Source organism: Hippocampus comes, unplaced genomic scaffold, assembly GCF_001891065.2.
Source record: "Hippocampus comes isolate QL1 unplaced genomic scaffold, H_comes_QL1_v1.1 scaffold77, whole genome shotgun sequence".
Taxonomy (NCBI): Eukaryota; Metazoa; Chordata; class Actinopteri; order Syngnathiformes; family Syngnathidae; genus Hippocampus; species Hippocampus comes.
Window position 1 is genome coordinate 166,680 of NW_017805289.1, and position 20,815 is coordinate 187,494.

At 43.5% G+C, this 20,815-nt stretch overlaps 1 protein-coding gene across 1 annotated transcript; it reads left to right on the forward strand.

Moving 5' to 3' along the window:
* Window positions 1-8,131: 8,131 nt before the first annotated feature.
* On the forward strand, window positions 8,132-19,188 carry LOC109516794 (single-minded homolog 1-like). The gene is made up of 12 exons (XM_019871579.1): window positions 8,132-8,303; window positions 9,349-9,833; window positions 11,038-11,120; window positions 11,214-11,303; window positions 11,378-11,486; window positions 11,886-11,971; window positions 12,425-12,624; window positions 12,782-12,888; window positions 13,002-13,149; window positions 16,520-16,676; window positions 16,774-17,161; window positions 17,534-19,188. Exons 2-12 carry the CDS (start codon window positions 9,659-9,661, stop codon window positions 18,259-18,261), a joined length of 2,271 nt encoding a protein of 756 aa, XP_019727138.1. The 5' UTR covers window positions 8,132-8,303; window positions 9,349-9,658; the 3' UTR covers window positions 18,262-19,188.
* Window positions 19,189-20,815: the final 1,627 nt, after the last annotated feature.

Below are 20,815 nucleotides of genomic sequence, written 5' to 3' on the forward strand. Positions count from 1 at the left end.
GGGGGGCTCGTCACACAGAGCCCCACAAACCCCATTAGAAGACCCGTATCAACCACAAGCCGTCTTCTTTTGGGAAAGAAAGCATACAGTGCAGTGCACTACATGTTCATGTATTTAGTAGTCATTCATTGACTTTTTGTGGATTTGCGTCATTTCAATGGGAGTCAAATGTTTGATTTGGTTTGCAAGCGAGGTTTTGTGAGCGCGCGGCAAACCACCACGTTTGTTGCATGCAAACGCGCGCACAAGGCACAGTGTAGCCCGCCCGAGCTGCTCGCCGCTGCTGTTTTGCATTTGTCATCACGCTGCGTGCTGCTCAATGAGGCGCTCGTTCAAATCGGCCCGCGGCGGGCTTTACAGGGTGCCGCTGGCGGAATGAAAAACTGTCGCCCAAAAAAATGTTTGACTCAGGCATCGATGGACAACTATTTTTTGGTTTTTGTTAAATCTGAATAAAGTAGAGATTGATCGACGCGTGTTCGTGAACCTTTCATGGACAGCGGTCACTGCAGTGGATAGCTTATCATGTTACAGGTTATCATTATTGGTGCATGAAAGGGTTAATTTCATTCGACGCTCAAGAGTAAGCCACCACCAAATGAATGTTCTGTAATGTTTCATATTTGAATGATTTATTTATGATTGTTTACCCCGTTGTCACTGGCTGTCGATGTGGCGTTATTTACGTGCTCGGTGAATGCCAATGCAGCCATCTTGGATACGTCACTTGAAATGCAAACGTGAATGAATACGGTCAAAAAATAATAATAATAAATCCGATTTGGGCATAAAATAGATTTTGAAAATATCCTGTCAAAGCATTTGATTTCCCAGGCACCGCTATTCATTGGACAATGGCGCTATATAAATGACGTGACAGCGTCGGAGCGCAGCAGTCAGCCGCTAATGAGCTCCACAAAGAGGAGAATGTGACAGTGTAAACAAGGAACAACAATGGAGGAGGTCCAGCATTTTGTTTTTCCTTCTTGGGGTCTGACTGCTTGTTACACAAAGAAGACAAGTGTTGAGTTCATTGCGTTTGTGTTGTTACGCATAAGTGACAACTGCCTGTCAGCCATTCCACATTGTACCTTTTTGGTTGGTACTTGGAGTGCAACAAAAAGATTGATTTGGGGAAATATGTTACACAAAGTTGATACACTACAATTAAATCTGATATTTTGAATAAGATGCAGCTGTTTTGGTGGGTCCATACTTTTGATGTAAGTTGTAAAAAAATTACCAAAAAGTTCAATACAACCATGACATGATGGCAGCGAACTCAACTCAGCAAAGAGCAGTATGGTAGGAAGATGGTGAACAAATCTTAAAAAAAAAAAAAAAAAACAGTTCATTGAAGTTTGCTGTCAATCTAAACATAAAACAAAAAGAATTTCACGCTGCGTATTTAAAACCAACAGCCTTTCCGTCCACCAGCTTAATACTAACGTATTATGGGAAACACCATAGACGAGTGAATGGAAGAAAAAAAAAATAAGGGCCCTATTTTGGGTGGATTTTTTTTTCTTTTGGTATTTTTGTAGATGGGCACATTTAGAAATGGGTGTTTGCGCCACTGCGGGAGTGAACACAGCCGACTGGATTCCTTGTTTATCATAGTTCCATTTTCATTCATTTCAATGGGGAAAGATGATTTGATCGGGCAAACAATAAATTTGTACCAAGCGGATTTATTTTGACATTTCTTCACCATTTTTCCCCCACTCTCACAAAAACACCGAAAATGGTGAAGTGGACCGAACAGCATCTTAATGGAAACAAGGCTTAACGGTGTGTCACTGCGCCCTCGGCCTTGTGCACACACATCGCTAACACAAGCCTTGGGCCGCATTTCGAATTCTGCTCAATTTCTGCACGAATCTCTCGTAATCCCGCTGAAGAGCCGCGCTTCTCCCACAGCGACATCCCATAATGGCACTAACGCCAAAGTGGCGGGCACCCAGTTACGACTCCCGGGCTCCATTCGGCGCACGTTTCCCAATCCCCAAGCGCCGCCCTCCCACCTCGTCGCCCAAGCTGTCTGTATGCAAACAGAGCCCCTCTCAGAGGAGAACGGTGAGCCTAGCAGCCTTTCCCTGAGTCCTGTGTAGACATATTTAATGCCTCGATAACCACTGCTTAATACCGAGCGATGAACGTCAGGGGTATTCATTACCGCGCGAATTTCATACGTGTGCTGCAAGCGCATCGACGCAAATAAGTCGTCCTCTGTCATTTGCCCATCGGGAATGTCAAGCTGTTGTTGTTTTAACACAAATGCATATGGAGCCCCTTTCGCCGGAGCCGGAACATATGGCGCGATGATTGGCTCTCCTGTATTAATACGCAGTCGGCCAGACGGATGATACTAATCTGCCTTTCAGCATTACAAATTTATTTTGTGGTTAGCATTTCACAGCCTGTTGACAGCTCAGACGTGTGAAATATAGTTGTACGGCCATGTTTTCTTTTGACCTAATGGAGGAGAAAATAATGTTACATTTTGGGTAATATTTGTCATTAAATAATGTTTTTTTAAAACCCTTTCAGGGACAGCGGTTACGACAGTGGACAGCCGTTCATGTTATCAGGTGACAGGTAATCATTATTGGTGCATGAAAGGGTTAAAAATGGATTCCCAAAGCAAATTTGACACAATTGAAAACTACATTAATAAATGTAGTGATTTGTAAAGGCATTCAAAATATCAATATTAGGCTTTAAAATAGCTCAAAATCAAGACAATGTCGCCACTCTCGTACGTTGAGAGCATGTACGCAGAATGTGCTGGGAAAAAAAGCAAAACAAAAAGAAACGCCTTGATCAGCTGCTAACTGAGAATTCAAAACCACTTCCACGCTTCCACTCTCTGTGAATGTCGTACACTCAATGCTGACGAGGCACTCTTAAGCTGCGGACTAGCATTGTCAAGGTGTAAGTAAGACTTGGCTAGCTAGCTAACTGCATGTTGCATAGAACTAGCAGTTTCATTTTCGAGGTATAAGGCTTAGCTAGCTAGCTAACGGCATGTCGCATGTGTTGAATAACCGTTTTTTTGCGAATGAAGGCGCATAATCGCATGTTAAATCGCAATATTGAGGGGGTGGGGGGAAATTACAATTAGATTCATTATCAAATTTGCTCAGTCCTACTTCACACACAGTTAGCTACTCGCTTCACACGGAATGCTTTTCATACACTTTAGCAATGAGCACAACAATCTTCACTCGGAAAGTGTCTCCTCTTTTCTCGACGCCCGTCGCCCGCATAAGGAGAGAGCTGACAGGGGTTGGGGGGGGGGGGGGCGTCCGTTTTTGTCCGCACAGGAAGGAAACTGTATAATGTTAATCACAACTTTAATTTGGGCCAAATTAGCATTTTGATGAACTTGCTCGGCTGACTCGTGCACTCTCGGCAACTTCAAATGGAGGGTGTATGTAGGAAAAGGCAGCGTACTTAATTAACGCGAGCACACAGCAGATGGGCTCATTGGAGGGCCTGGCGCACGCACGCACACGCACCCACACACACAAGTGGTAGCTGAGAGTCACTGTTAATGTGAGGAAAAGAACACATCAGAGGACGTTTCCAAACAAGACTTCCCAAATAAAACGGCTGGAGGGAAACCATGTGGTACATTGCGCTGGGAGCTTGAAATGGCATGTGAGCCTTTTGGTGAAAATAAGAGACAAAAGAGCCAACAATGATGTTCAGTAGATTACGGTGGAAGCTTGGTCGAGCAGGCCGCTTGTTTACATATTCCCAACCGTTCCAATCTTGGAGCACCGAGTGGAACTCAACATGGTGCTTTTGCTCTCATTCCCTTTTCCCTCGGATTGATTTATAATGGAATGTGGAGTTCTTCCACTACCCCCCACCCCCTGCCCCCCCCCTCACATCAGCAACATCTCTCTAGTCTACACAGACTTCATATTCTCCATGACATGTCATGTTACATCCAATTAGATGATCGCAACCTGCTCGTAATGAGGTTACATGTGGCTGTCTAAAATTTAATAAATCACAAGAACACGAGGACGCTGTTCAAAAACACACGACATTTCCATGACCAAAAAAAAAAAAAAAAAAAAAAAAAAAAAAGGTCAACAGATGCATTAATTTGCATGAGGCCACGCGTGAGCAGAATGATCTGGCAAGAATTTTGTGGGAGATGTACAAAAACTTAGGCCTGTTCAAAATGAGCATGCACATGCTACAATTAAAGATATATATATATATATATATATGGAAAGGACATCAGGAAGGGGTGTTCAGAAAAGGCGCTGAGTCGCACTCCAACGTCATCAAACTGCTTCATTGCTTTCACATTTCAATATTACTGTACATGACTGAACCTTTTTTTTAACGCCTGCATGAACTTAGAGGGTTCAAAAGTGCTGCTTCAAACATTGCCATGGCGGTTAATAAATTTTTAAAGATGGCTACGGTCTGACCCTGGAATAGATTACAGTGGTTGAGTTTACTGTAAATGGTCCCAAAGTACTGCAAGACCTTCCCAGGTCAGGACTGGCGTCCGCCATTGGAGTGCGTCGTCACACGGCACTGCCGTGGTTTTAATCAGAATCAGAAATTGCGCAAAAATATTCATGCAATTATGACATTTTCAGTTTAGCAACAGCACAGAATGAGCTAACTAAGTATGTGCATCAGCGGAAGATTACGTTGTGATGGGGTATTAGCACACTCTGTAACCCGTGGACTACAAGTAGCCTTCAAATATTTTGTGTCATCATCAAATTTCGAGGTTAGAAACTGCACACGGTTAACTATTTTCGCAGCGGTGTAAAAATTCATGTTAACCCTTTAGTGCACCCTGTAACCTGATAACATGATAAGCTGTCCACTGTAGTAATCGCTGTCCTCCCATGTTGGGTTTTTTGGCGATGTTTTTTTTTTTTTTTTTTCATACTGTCGCTGTATTATGAGACCGGCAATAGGAAAATGAAACAAGGAGATGATATGAGACGATTGCTCCTTAAGTTCCTCATTAGTCATAACTAAAGCAGACCCCTATAAATAAAAAGTCCTTTTAGCCAATGCAAGAGCTCAACCATGACAGAAATACGACTCCCATCTATCCTTCCTCCACCTTTTCCTTCCATAAATAACCTTGGTGCGCTAGCCCCCTGCAATACCAAAAGCTTCTCTCGCACGCTGTGGAGAATCTCCAGCCTGCTCTCCCGCTGAGCAGCACAATTTGTAAAAACACAATCAAAAACGGAGAGATGGGTGCAGGGAGGGTAGGTGGAAGGGGACAGGGGCATAAGGTTGGTAAGTATCAAGGCGAGCTCCCCCGTGGCGGGACGCTAACAGCACATCAAGGGAGGCTGAATCTCCAATCAGAGCTCATGCACCCTCCAAGAATGTTCCAATTCTTTCTAAGCCTGTGGTTGCATTGTTGTTCTTCATGAATAAATAGAGTTTAAATAGTAGCCAGTTGTTTTGGAAAGGAACCGCAACCGAGCGTTTGCACCGAGAGGAGTCTTGAAAGTGAATTTACCGCGGTGACCTGAAGAAATTAGCAGGGATATTAATGCAGTGGTGAGGGTTAGGTTAGGGTTGGGGTGTGTGTGTGTGTGTGGGGTCAGGAAGGCTCAAGGCTTAGAAAGTGAGCGTTCACCAAAATACCTTCGGAAACGTATATAGGGGAGCATGTTTCGAACGGGTCACACACACACACACACACACACACACACACACACACACACACACACACACACAGATAAATGCTAGTTGTTATAACTTCACCTGTTGTTTTAGCCTGCACTTGACAGCTGGTGTTTTGAATGAATTAATCTGAAAGGTGTTTTGTTTTTGTTGTTTTAAGTGGCTACATATTTGAAAAATATGTCACTCATGCGTCTACCTGTAGTCCACTTGGCATTTGGGGGACCTTCTTCTAATTCCGAATCTGTTGTTTTTTTTTTGTTTTTTTTTGTAAATGTGTCAGAAATGAGAAAATAATCAAGAGGTGAAGCCTTGTGAGGCTAATTCCGAGTCCATCGGAAGTCATTAAACGAGGGGCGCTCCTGCGCATGCGCACCGAAGAGAGAGCGTCAGAAGGAGAAATCTCCAATTATGGCACAATGCAGCATCAATTTCAGGGCTAATTATGTGCGTAATGAGCTCACCATCATGCGTCCGCGCCCTCGTCACAGAACACCCCATAGCCCCTACACTGCCCCGCACCCCAACCAGCCCCCAGCACCCCGCCCCGCCCATGCTCACACAGCAGCTCTCCATTTGAGCTCGGGCGAACTAATTAAAAATGTCCATGCGCAGCGGCGCTCTCATCTGATTCCCGCAGTGGAAATTAATCCGCCCATAAATGTGTTTGACGGAGGCCCAACTATAGTGCAGGAGATCTGGACCGAGCCCAAACTGCTCTGCTCTCCATGCCCGAGCGCTGCATTGGGGGCTTGAGGGGGAGGGCACAAAAAAGCATGGGGGGGGGCAGCTTGACTTTGAAAGTGTCGTTAAAATACTAAGTTTAATTGTGAATATTGCGACACTAACCGTGTTTCAGTTGGCGGATAGTAGTAACCTTTTGATACGAAAACCCAAACAGCTAGAAATTGCATTATGTTGAAAAATATTTCTGTCATGTTTCAACATTTTAACATTTTCGAGTGGACAATGGCAGTGTGGACTCTTTTGACGAAGTTGAGCAAACTGACGTGGTTCTGTTTATCAAATATATTTCGAATTTCTGAAAAGGTTTTTTGGCGGGATCAAGTTTTAAAAAATCTATATTATATAAACAAATAGTAAAAATAAATTTGTTTTATCAAATATATCCATATTTTAACAGGCATGCTCATTAAGCAGCAGATTATACAAAGGCGCGGAGCTGTGACGTCACGTCTAAGTGACGCACATAAAGAGAAACGGGGGAAAAAAATAGTTGGATGAACGAAAAATGTCAAGATTTTGAGTTGGGCAATTGAGGGAAAATTTTTTCGTTTATCTTTTGTGGAAGTTGGCTTTCAAGCATTTTACAACATAGAAATAAGTTTACAGAACCTTGTATTGAACTGAAGTTTTAAGTCAAAACATTAACTCAGTAAATTGACTTGGAGCAAAGAATTGCTTGAGACAAATATGATTTACATTTTAAAGCGTTCCCGACTTAAATTACTGTTTTAGGTTAAAAATAATAATAATAATAATTCATTTTTGGCCATCTAAAATATTTTTTTTTAGTTTATTTAAGGCAGGCTATTTAAATGTAATGTGTTTATATCATTATTGTGCGCCCTCCCCCTACCATGCTATACAAAGATTTTATTTTTTATTTCTTTTGAATAATTACTCATGAATCATATACAAAAAAAAGGAAAACAAAATGTTATTCGTAATGCCACGCAAAACATGGGTTTTTCTTTTTCTTTTTGCTTACGTCATTACGTCAGGGCGGACAGCAATCTGAGTGACACATGCAAAGTGTCTAATATGAGTATGAAAAAACAATATTCATGATCAAAATGACTACTTTTATCAAATGATTTGTTGTGGACTGCATGTAAATGTTCAGCCACTCGAAACAAGACAACATGGATTCATGATTATTATCATGGCTTCGGTTTTCTCCTCGACTTGTGCATCATCATAATCTTTTACTGCCTTTCCATTTTATTTTCCCAACGTTGCTCATTTTTGAGAGCTTCACTATGTAACTAAAATAAGAAGATTGGCAAAATGTTGGCTTTATTTGTTACTGCGCCACGACTAATTCACATACTTGTTGAATAGTAATAACCTCATTAAATTGGGCCCCCCAAAAAATCCCGAGCCGTTGATTCAAATGATCTTATTCATATGTTTATTTTAATTATTAAAAAAATAATCCGTTTAATAATCTCCCATCAGACTGCTGCCAGCTAATGACAAAAACACAACAAAATCGTCGGTTTAGCTCACTCGTGCGACGTCGCACGGCCACAAGTGGCGTCCACGCGCTGGGCAGCTTTAAGACCCCGCCCACTAGGGGGAACTACCCAATCAGGAAAAATGAATGGGAGCTTGTGACCAATGGGAGAGCAGCGGGGCGTGTTCCGAGCCGCTCCTGCGAGGCACGGTGAGAAAGTGAAGGCGAAGGAGCCTCGTCGAGGGCACGCATATGCCACTCGTTGCGCGTGCCTGTAATTTGGGAAGGTGTATGCAGCGCACGGCCGCGTGTTCACCTTTCCAGGTGGAACTCCGGGAAGAGCTGAGAAAGGGGAACCGAACTGGGACGATTCGGCCGAGCCGGTTCGGGACAGGTGAAATTCCCAGCAGGCTAGGTAAGATGTCGCGACTGGCATGACTGATGTCGAGCAAGTGTCTGTATCTGCGACCGCGGTACATTTAATACTATTATGTTTTTTTAACATCACACGATTATTATTATTTTTATTTTTATTTTTTATTATTATGATTGTTATTCAAACAACGTGTATGAGGAAGCGGCTTGACAAAACGCGTGTGCATGCAGGCTGATGTTATTTCGAATTTACGACGCTATTGATGATTACAAAAAAAAACACAAACAAATTAATTTAATGTCACGAACATTCGTCACATTACATACAAATGATCAAATAAATTAGGGTGTCAATTTATATTCCACGCCATTAATTCTTTGAAAAAAATGTAAAAATGAATGATTTCCTGTTGCGAATTGTTCAAGAAAAAAAATAGAAAAACATTTTAAAAAGTATCAGTTTGTATCTCGTGATTTTTTTTCTGGCTTCTATTTTCCATCGCCCCCCAAAAACTTCTATTTTCCGTTCAACCAAATATAATGAATAACAGATCCATTTTATTTTATCCCATTTCCCGACGAACATGAAAGAATATAAAAATAAATGTAGACGAGTTAAAAAAAAAATTGGGCAACATTTTCCGGTAACTAAATTACAACGATTACAATAACTTTTGGTGTACATTTATTTCTGGGCAACCTCTGCCCCTATTGTGGAGGCAATATTTCCTATTACAACAAATACAGCCATCCGGGTGTACATTAGCAATCCATGGATTAAAAAAAAAAAAAAAATCTTTTTAGAAAATGTCATTCTATAAATACGTACATGAAAGCGAAAACTTAAGTGCCGGTTAATATTTCCTGCCTCTTTTGCTGTAATCGTTCCTGTATATGGCAGTCTTTGAGAGATTTGAATTGCTGGTTACTTTATATTAGAGCCTATGGTGATTGATTTAGCATTTACATAATTTAAATTGATTTTGTTCTGCAGCATATATATATATATATATATATATATATATATATATAAAATCTCACACAGTTGGCTAGAGCAGCAATAACGTTTTGTTTGGGTTGTGCAGGAGGCGATGGATGCAAGCCTGCACATCGGACGCATGATTGTGGATCTCAGGAATACCAAGGATATCTAAACACACGCACGCACACATGCTGGATATCCAATATCTCGAGTGCATCTTTCTTTTTGACTAAAAAAAAAAAAACACGAAACAAATCAGACTATTTGATTGACGATGGCGAGGAGGCAAAGCGCGCCGTCGATGTGAAAGGAGCACACCGGGCCGCATATGCAATCAGCATCATCAGCATCATCGTCATCATCATCGTCGTCACACTCATCAGCAGCGAGAGCAACGAAGAAGCGGCATCGACATGAAGGAGAAGTCGAAAACCGCGGCAAGGACTAGACGGGAAAAGGAGAACAGTGAATTTTATGAGCTGGCCAAAATGTTGCCGCTCCCATCGGCCATTACGTCGCAGCTGGACAAAGCGTCCATCATTCGGTTGACCACCAGCTACCTGAAGATGAGGATCGTCTTCCCGCAGGGTGAGCCAGCACTGCATGTTTGATTATATTTTGGTTGCGGGGCCCTATAAATATTTTTTTAATGTGGTGTGAGTTAAACACTTGGAAGGTTGGTCAATGCAACTTGTTAAAAAAATATATGTCGACAAAAATTCATAACCCTCATTTCATATCGCTCACTAATAAGCGAATTCATCAGGAACAATTTGACAGTACAAAGCAACGTCCACAAACTCCAACTCACGTCAAAAAACAAAACAAACAACCCTCCCCCACTTTTAAATAATAATCTAACGAAGCACGTATTTAAAAACATTTCAACCGACTGTGTATCGTATCGGAGGAAGCGCGGCGGTATTCGGAGCAGTTTTGGCCTTATGTATCCAATCACTGCAAGTCGAAGACTCGGCTAAAGTGTATGTGACATTGATCGAGCTTGCAGCCTTGCAAATAAAGCGAAGACCTCCATCCTCATCTCTCTTTTTTTTTTTTTTTTTTATGCCGGTATAACATGTAAGGCAGTTCTCTGCGGGCTGCGTGACTGCGAGCAAGGCGCTGCTATTATGGCGAGGGCCCTGCAGGGCTTGTAATCACCTTAAGCCACGTGAGCGCGAGGAAACACACACACACACACACACACACACACACACACACACACATACACACACACACACACACGCACACACGCACACAAACGCTCGGCCTTGCATGCAAAAAAAAAAAACATGCAAAAACGCTCTCTCTCTCTCTCTCTCTCTCTCTCTCTCTCTCTCTCTCTCTCTCTCTCTCTCTCTCTAAATCGGTTACAAGTGAATAAAATGCAGCGTGTTCATATTTTTTTTTAAAAGGCTCTACATTTGTCATTGTCACGCATTTGTAAGACTCTATTTGTATGACGATAAATAAGAGTCATGATTTTGTCCATAGCGAATAACGGAAATAACGATGACCTGCCTAATGAAGCGGCAATATGTAATCGCTTCTCATTTATTGGCCCGTGGACTGAGTTCTCAAACGTTTTTTTTTTGTTTTGTTTTGTTTTTTTGTTTTTTTACACGATAGCCACAACACATCACATTTAAATGTAGAACAGTGTGACGTTGACTTGAAATGCCGTTTTTATTTATTTTTTTAAATATGCAAGTGCATTTAATATTTGTTTTTATTTTGGTTATTATTATTATTATTATTATTATTATTACTATTATTATTATTATTATTGCAGGTTTGGGTGAAGCGTGGGGTCATACAAATCGAACGAGACCGTTGGATAATCTTGGGCGTGAGCTGGGCTCTCATCTACTGCAGGTCTCTCATCCTAATTTATTATTATTATTATTATTATTGTTATTATGCAAAGTGGTTTCTAACAAATGCCACTTTTTTTTGGTTTATGTTTAGACATTGGATGGCTTTATATTCGTTGTGGCTCCGGATGGGAAAATAATGTACATTTCAGAGACCGCGTCCGTGCACTTAGGACTATCCCAGGTCGGTTTTGTTCATTTTTTATTTCGTTTTTGCATGCGCTCGTTTATGTTCTTGATCGGAGTTGTTCTCCACAGGTAGAGTTGACCGGAAACAGTATTTATGAATACGTTCACCCAGCTGATCACGACGAGATGACAGCTGTCCTGACGCCACATCAGCCGTACCACTCACATTTTGTCCAAGGTAAAAAAAAAAAAAAAAAAAACACTAATTTCCATTCTGAGTTTGAATCTCATTATTCTTGTCTATTTGCTATGTCATGAGCGTGCCGAGCGACGCAATCATTGGAACAGACGTGTCAGTGTTAAAAGTGACGCGTGATTGACGCGCAGTGTGCGTAAATGTCGCCAAAGTATACACCTGGAAGTATTTAGTTGATTTCCTTGAGCCCTCCGATTGCTTACTTTAGTCATTTGCGTTATAGTCAATGTATAGGCCTGAATAAACTGCATTTCGGTTTGTCACTTCTTTTTTTCGTTTACATTTTTTTTTCTCCACAGTTTTATAAGTGCAGGCACGATTGTGTTTAATTGATGTGCTGCTACTAATTAATATATGAAAAAAAAATGATTTTCCTTTCAGAATATGAAGTGGAGCGCTCTTTCTTTCTGAGAATGAAATGTGTGTTGGCCAAAAGGAACGCAGGCCTCACCAGTGGTGGATATAAGGTAATATGAAGATGGGATTGGATTCATTAAAAAAATTATTAGTCAATGCAACAAAATGGTTTTAGTTTAGCTAACGTGACAAATGGCTTGCCCGCATTTGCAACAAAGGAATAAATAATTGACAGAACTAAATGTTCCTTTGGAGCAAACAACTCGTATGCTTTATTGTGGTAACTCCCACTGTTTCTTATAAATGTCAATTATTTTGATTTCAAAGTTGTTCCAACTGAAGTGACTGTTTTAGTTCCCCCCCAGAAAAAGTAAAAATCAGATTTTTTTTTTTTGGTTGTTTTTAACAGCGCATTAAAAAGCACCAACAAATAAACCAATAATTTGCACGTTATGCATTGTTTGGACTTGAATACACTTCTCAAATGATGTAATCATGCATCCATTCTTCAAGCGAGATTGTTTTGACATCGTACAGTGATCGACGTGTATGTTCCGTTTCAGGTGATCCACTGCAGTGGCTACCTGAAGATCCGCCAGTACAGCTTGGACATGGCCCCCTTTGAGGGCTGCTACCAGAACGTGGGCCTGGTGGCAGTGGGGCACTCGCTGCCCCCCAGCGCCGTGACCGAAATCAAACTGCACAGCAACATGTTTATGTTCAGGGCCAGTTTGGACATGAAGCTCATCTTCCTGGACTCCAGGTGAGCGCCCGTTTCCAAATGACCGTCATTAGGTGAAAGTTTGCAAGTGCCACCTGATAACTACAACCAGATTTCCCTTCCCTTGGCAGTAAAACGTAAATATGGCTCGATTTAAACATTTTTTTTTTTTGAACAGAATCTAATCATGTCTCTGCAGGGTTGCCGAGCTGACAGGTTATGAGCCGCAGGACCTGATTGAGAAAACTCTGTACCATCACGTACACAGCTGCGACATCTTCCACCTCCGCTGCGCGCACCACCTCCGTGAGTACGCCCGGACACATGCGGACCATTACGCAAACGCACACATGCACAAACGCGCTAAGCTCTGTCATCTGTGTGATTCCTCTTATCCACCCCCTCCTCCCACCCCCCAGTGCTGGTAAAGGGCCAAGTCACCACTAAATATTACCGTTTCCTGGCCAAGCACGGCGGATGGGTGTGGGTGCAGAGTTACGCCACCATCGTCCACAACAGCAGGTCATCGAGACCCCACTGCATCGTCAGTGTCAACTACGTCCTCACGTGAGTCGAAAACGATTTGTGAACGCTTAAAACTCACCTTGATGGGGCCTGTTGGTCGTTTTGTTGTTCATATAGCAGATTTTCATGCAATCCAACATGGGATTGTTTCCCCACTAAATTGCACGGTGGCGGACTGGAAACAAGTCCAGGGTGTAGTTTCGTTGGCTCCGGCCTCTTCCGTGACCCTGAACGGGATAATTGCGATCTAAAAAGAAAAAGACAAAAATAAATGAAAAATTTGGTGGAAGTATCATGTCTAAGATGCTACACATGGTCACATGGAAAATCATAGTGATGAGAGGGAGTGAAATTGAATTTTCCGCTTGCGCAATCCATGCATGTAGCTGACTGAAACGGTTTCGATTTTTTTTCCCCCTCTACTTGAGACCACTTCCGATTAAAACAAGCAAATCAGAAACCCCTTTTATCCACAGCGGGTATGGATCAGACTTACAAGAGGTGAAAATATGCACATTTGAGATCATATAAAAAAACAGACTTGAGAGCACACACAATAAAAAGTGCAAACACAACGTATAGAAAATACCACACATATTGTCATGCCTGGCATGGAATCTGTTATCCACAGATACGCCTCATGCCTGGATCCTATGTGGACAATGCACCCCGCTGTCAATCAAAACTATTGCAAAAAACGTGGCGGCGCACAAAGCGGTAAATTAGGAAAATGATGGCCAGTGTCCATTTCTAATCTACAGTTGCTTATGATCAAGGACTCTGACTCGGGTTGGAGTCCGTTTGAAGACGATAATGTAGAAATGGCAGCTCGTTGTTGGAAAGATGATGCTTGCCGGCTACTGTCAAGGTGCCCTTGAGCAAGGCACCATCTTCAAGAGTGTAAACTGAATTCTCCCCGAAAGGAATAAGGGTATCATATTTAAAAAGTTTGGATTCAGCTTCATTAAATAGAAAATGTGATTTCATATCCTCAACTCAATTTTATTCATAGAGCACTTACAAACAGCCATTGTTGCATGCACAGTGCTGTACAACGGAGTGAAAATTAGTCGTACAGTAACAAAGATCATTCAAACAATAACATAAAAACAGTAAACACCATAAAACGCTAAAAAAAATGAGAGTCTCAAGTCGAGTCCAAAGCAATACAGTCAAAATGTATTTTAAGACAAATCAATACAATGAAAAAAGCAGGGGACTGAAAATTGAACCCTGTGGAACACCAAAAGACTGTGGGACAGAATAGGACTCCAAGCTACCAAATAGGATCTCAACCACTTTAGAGCGCTACCACTAACATCCATCTGGTGCTGCCAATGAGCCGACAGGATACCGTGGTCCACCGTATCAAACGCTGCGGTCAGATCCGACAAAAGACGCAGCCTTCAGCGTCATTAGCCCTGAAGACGTCAATTAAACCTCGTGACCGGGCTGACTCTGTGCTAAGCATCCTATGAAAAACTGACAAGGACACCACCGTGACGTTATGTTCATCCAAGACAGATTATAAAATTATGTATGTTGTAGAAAAGGTACATCCCAAAATGCTCTCTTCCTGACAAATCTACCAAACACGGCGGCAGAAGTTGTTGTTATGAGAGCACAAATCACACTCAGACCCTTCCGAGACAGCAAGACAAACATCGGGGTTGAACCCCATCAAAAAGCCTCTACTGCCGCCATCGATCGGCAGTGTAAAGAAAGCAAAGTCGATCGAACGGGGGACTAGCAATCAATAGCTATCTCCCAGCGAGCACACGGCGGGTTCGCCTTGTTCCGTTCGGCTCATCCAACGTCTCATATTTAAGTGCGTGTAACGCATCCACATTCATATGGCTCTTCGTTGAATCGAGAGGGAAAACAAAGCAACGGCAGGCATTGTTTTAACATTCGAGAGCAAAACAATTACGGACATTCTTCATTGAATCGAGATGGAAACAAAGCAATGGCAGGCGTTGTTTTAACATTCGAGAGCAAAACAATTACGGACAAGCAGCCAACAAGACGTCATTAATAAAAGATGTCAGGAGCCGCAGCGCTGGTGCATTTCAGGCGCAAGGTGGTCTGACATTGACCCCGAGGTGGAATTCGGCTAACACAGCTGAGTTTGCACAATGGCCCGACATTATTGGCTCAGCCACGAGTCAGCAGGGTGCAGATAGGATGCCCCCGCCCCATCCCGACGAAAGCGTCGCAACTCCACCTCGCAAGAGCAAATAACACTCACTCGCTGGTGGCTATCCAAACACAGCCTTTCTCCTGAGGTGTTGTACATAAAGAATGGGTCATATTTAGAGGCCTATTAAAGAGGCCGGCGACGCGGGGTCACGGATGGGCCAGAGGGTTTCAAATGCCAGGCAGCTGCTATTACATACTGTTGATGTGATAAGTTATAATAGGCTCATGTTTGCTGAGCACTTGACACGGGAGCCTTGTCGCTACCTTCTGCGCTGACACTTTGGCTGGAGTTCAGTACCGGCGTGCTGGCTTGAAATTGTCAAAAGCGCGGAGAAGCAGGTGTCATTCATGTCATATATTTTAACAGGATCAATTGAGAATATTTTTAAAAGGCAGACTCAAATGTCAGGAGGATTATGGCTTGGATGTAGTGAACGAAATGTCTTGGACACGCGTTTTGCACTGAGCCGTTGTTTTGGGAAACCTACGATGTAAAATCGGGAGATGAAGTCAATCCCTGGTTGACGTCGGGCGAAAGACTGACGACAACCTGGACCGTTTATGTTTGCTTTTACAGAGACCAGTATCCCAGTTTAAATAAGATAGCTTTCCAGTTGTTGCTGAACGATATCTCTTGAACGGGTTAATGAGTCAACCTCCGATTTTAGCTAGCTTGTTAGCCTTCTTGTTTTGAATAGCGCTCCCAGTTTGGATAGTTGAAAACTAATTAGACTGGTTAGTAACACCAACAGCAGACTACAGTAATCACCAATCAGATCATTTATTTCCATTTTGCAACCAGTTATACTCAAACTGGAATTATTCTTCGAAAATGTCAACCCCTGAAATCTCTTTATCAAACCACAGTAGCTTATTCAAAGCTCGAACGAGACGCATTGATACAAAGTTGACCTCCGATCGCCGCGATCGGCGTCCATTTTGTGTCCGACGTGTAGATCCTTCTAAATCAAACAGGATTTTAGTTTTGCCGAAAGGCAATCGTGCTTGAACGCTGGAAGAAGAGCATTTAAAAATTGTGCCCGTTGCACTCCTAAGAAGAAAACCGCGATAATGATAAATCACAGCACACCAAGGGCTGAATCCTGCGATCCCATCACGTTACGGGGTCAATCCGTGGCGGGATATTAGGATAAATGCTAGCTTAAGCTTTTCTACGCGACGCCTGACAGCATTTTGTATTGATGTGTAAAAGGGACACGGAATACAAGGGAATGCAGCTGTCCCTGGACCAAATGAGCCCCACCAAGCCGGCTTTTCCTTACACTGACAGCCTCAACGAGGACAGGAAGAGCACAAAGTCACGTCTGACCCAGCCAAAAGCTAAAGTCAGAGTGTCACCCTACCCACAGGTAATCGACTTTGATAGAACAAAACAAGGGGGAAGAACGCCAGGCTTAATTGTCAGAGAGCTTCCAAACACATCTTCTTGTCTTCTTACGTCTCCAGCAATTTTCAGCCTTCAATCCAGAGCGTTCCGAGTCGGACCAAGACAGCCAATGGGGAGGGAGCCCACTGACGGAGGCCGCCTCGCCTCAATTGTTGGATCCCAGCGAGGCCGCAGAGGCATCGTGCGCCTACCGGCTGTATCCGGACTCTGGCTCCCTGTGCTACGGCTTGGGTCTCCTGGAAGAGGATCTCGCCCACGCCCAGACCCGTCCCCTCGCGACCGCCTGCGATCGGGTTCGATGTCAGAGCGGACGATACTTCCTGGGAGCCCCCCAGTCAGGAAGAGAGGTGTGGTGGGATGCCACGCGCTCCGTGCTGGCCCTTCCGAAACCATCTGCGGACAACAACGAGGGCTACGAAATCACGTCCTACCACGCCGCCTTCCACGGTGAGGCGTTTGGGTTGACGCCGCAACCATCTGTTTCTGGAAATAGCGCTGGCCTTCCTGCCCCCCCTGGTAGCCGCTTTCCAAAATGTTATTACGGGACATGCTAAGTTGTTTATGCCGTCTCTTGCCAGTGTGTCGATTGCTACCATCTGTTCGAAAAAAAAAAAATGGCCTCAAATTGAAAGCCAAGCCATTTCACAATGCGTAGCCCCAAATCACTGTTGTCTGCGTGATTCCATGACACGCATGCAGATTCAGGGCAGAAAGCATTCTTGCCAATAAAATATACGAGAGATAAATGCTGGCAGGAAGTGAAAGCAAGTTTTTGTTCTACCACGTCATGTTTGTTTTTTTTCTCCGATTTTTAAACAGGACGAGGCCACTGGGATGAAGACAGCATCATGAGCTCGCCGGACGGCGGCGGGTCCACCAGCGATCCCGGCGAGCGGTACCACGGCGACCAATTCCAAGCCAGTCCTCGAGAGCCCAGTAAGATGGAGACCCTAATCCGCGCCACGCAGCAGATGATCAAAGAGGAAGAGAGCCGCCTTCAGCAGCACAAACCGCCGCTCAACGTCTCCAAGACTCACAGTCCATGTTTCAACTCCTCGCTCCCGCATCACTCGCAGCTCACCATGCCCAGCGTGGTGTGCCGAGGCCCCGGCGCCCCGTGCATCGACCTCCCTTCCGAGCGCCTCCATCACCGCGTCAAAGTTCCCGGTCCTCTGGACAACGACGACAACACAACCAGTCCCGGCTCCCTCTCTCGCCTCAGCAGCCCCAGTTCTGATGTCATCCCCAGGTCCGGTCTTCCCCTCACCAAAGACTACATGCAGACGGATCTGTCCCCTCATCAGTCGCAACCTCAAGGAAGTCCTCTGCTCTATCCGTCCCAAGAGAGGCAACCTATGGACAGGCAAGCGGCCTATGCATTGACTGGGTATTCCTTGGAACACCTGTACGACCCGGAGAGTCTCAGGAGTTACTCGGGACTGGCCTGCGGAGGGGTCCAGTACGACGTGGCGTCACACGTGAGGATGCAGGCCGAGCAGATGCAGGGACACAAGGCCACCTCTGTGATTATCACCAACGGGAGCTGACAATATCTGATGCTGACGGGTCTCGAAAACGAGGATGCTCCAACCTTGACACTTCAAAAGCACGGGAAGGTGATTCACGTCGTCGTTCTTGACACTGGAGCGTCCCCCCCCCACCCCCCCATCACCCACCCTGCCAAGAAAGTTCATGAACTGATGCTCACGAAAGCCGAGAGGCAAAGGCAGCCAACTTTCGGTTGCGCTGGAAGGGAAAACAAGCGCGATTTTGAATGGCGGCGAACTGAATTCCCCTTCTTCCCGCAGAGGCGACAAAAGTTCTCGTCTGGTTAAACATCAAGCCAATGTTTGCGGCCAACATGTCTCACGCGCAATTGGCTTTGTTGGTTAATCTGTCTTGGATTTCCAGTGGCCGTATGAGAATGTGTCGCTCCGCTGGCTCCCTTTGCCTCCAACGCGCAGAGACGTCGGAGTAATGGTTTACTCAACATGGGAAAGGGCGAGCATCCCCCCCCACACGCCCCCCCTGGTGTAAAATATCAATGGTTCATTGTATTTATTTGTCAGTGGGCTGTTTCATTATGTGCCATCTAGCTCATGTACGGTGTTTGAATGGCAGCGGAAACAGCAAGCCGAATGCTTGTTTGTAAAACCGTTACAACCGACGCAGTCCAAATATTGTTCACTTTGAGGGGAAAAAAAAAAAAAAAACGCCACATTGTTTACATATCAGGATATAAATGTCCCGCTGTTTTTTTTTTTTTGTTTTTTTTTTACCTCATGTAGCATAAGTACAATCTGCTTTCAATCCTGCTTCACATTTGTTTGTCAGATCTGAAAATAGGGCGGAATGTATTCTCTTGTTTAATTTATAATGTAAATATCTCATGATGAATCTTTGGAGACGAGGGGGAGGAGATTATTTATTGGTTTAAAAAAGTTGTTTGAATCGGAATACAGTTTCGAAACAAACAGTGTGTCTGTGTCGATTTTTTTTTCCACTTTTTTGCACAATCTGATTCCAATATTGTGCCGTCACAAAGGTGAGAATATAATAAATGTTTAAAAAATATATTTTCGAAAGAAAGAATGTCATTCTTAAAGACAACAAAGAACTTAAATGTGACCCAAGCGAACAAAAAAAAAAAAAATCACAACGAAGCACGGCAGAGTGGAAACTGGGTGCAAAGTTCCCTTTTGGGGATGCAATTTCAAATGATATCGTCCTGTAAATGGTGGTGTGATACCACTCGATACAAAATGATATTGTCCTCACAGGTGTTTGATAGTTTTGATTTTCCAAGGACAAATATTCAACCAGGCCAAACAGCAAAAGTTTTCAGTTACCAGCCGAATGGCTGCAAAACACAAAACTGGGCGCACCGATGGAGTCTGCTTATAACGCGCACTAATAATACTTGATGACGACTGATATCCTGCAACGATTAGACAACACGTCTGGCTCCTTTCACACTCTCACAGTTTCCATGACATCAAGCGTTTTGATTTCCATAAACATCAGACGAGGTTTGGCTCATCTAAAAGACGCGCAGACGGAAAGCTGACGTCCTCGTCCTCGCATTCGCGTTGGATGCCGAGATGATACGACGACTCTTTTGCGGCCAAAGCGTCTGCTCGTAAAGTTCTTCTGGGTAAACCGATCAAGTCAGCCTTGTTTCCGTTCGTTTACTAAATAGATACTCGATGATTGATATCCGCTTAAGATGGAAGATTTTGTTTCGAAATGTCATTTATTTTAATTCCTGCCTATTTTTTTTTTTTTACTGGCTAGACACGGATTATTGCCATGGTGACCCCCACTTATATCTACATTGGTGGTTTTCTGATATTGCTGAACCGGCCAGGACAGCTCTATTGTTGCGCTAGCGTGATGTCAGAGCTTGAAGAAAGAAAAAATATCATCCGCTATCGTCATCTGTTTCCCATAGCGCTTGTCATCACACGTGTCACGGGTGAGCTGGAGCTGGCACAAGCGGTCTCAACTAGCCACACTTTAAATTCATACTGAAGAGTAATTTTGAGTCGTCAATCGACATCATATCCATTTATTTGGAACGTGGAAGGAGCCCGGAGGACCCCCTGAGAAAACAAACGCGTAAATGCGAAGCCCGGTGCCGAGATTTGAACCTTGAATCTCAGAACAGTGAGGACGACATGCTAACCGTTAGCCTGCTAGCATTCTTCTTCATCTCATATCAAGTGTGTGTGTGTGTGTGTGTGTGTGTGAGTGTTTGACATAATGCCCCCAAGTGTTAAGATTAAGACAACCCACAATTGAAAGTGTCGGTACCGAATTGGCAAGTGCTCGAATGTCAGTCCTTGGGCTAGTATGAAGAAAAAAAAATGGAGCATCTCAAGTTGTTAAAAAAATAAAACGTAAATGTTCACCCGGAAAGTTAATACCACTGCATAATTTTCAAAGGATCTTGGTCGTATGAAATACTAGTTGAAAACACTTTGGGTGTTTATAAACCTTATTGTTAAAATACATTAACATTTATTCCGATGTTTTCGAAAGCTGAGTGGAGTAGCAAAGGAATATGTTTTTCTGTGCGGAGCTAGAAATCCTGTGCACAAA

Coding starts and splice junctions, on each gene's coding strand:
- LOC109516794 (XM_019871579.1), top strand. CDS start 9,659: ATGAAGGAGAAGTCGAAAACCGCGGCAAGGACTAGACGGGAAAAGGAG. Junction 12,625..12,781: donor CTCATCTTCCTGGACTCCAG/GTGAGCGCCCGT, acceptor ATGTCTCTGCAG/GGTTGCCGAGCTGACAGGTT. Junction 16,677..16,773: donor GAGTGTCACCCTACCCACAG/GTAATCGACTTT, acceptor TTACGTCTCCAG/CAATTTTCAGCCTTCAATCC.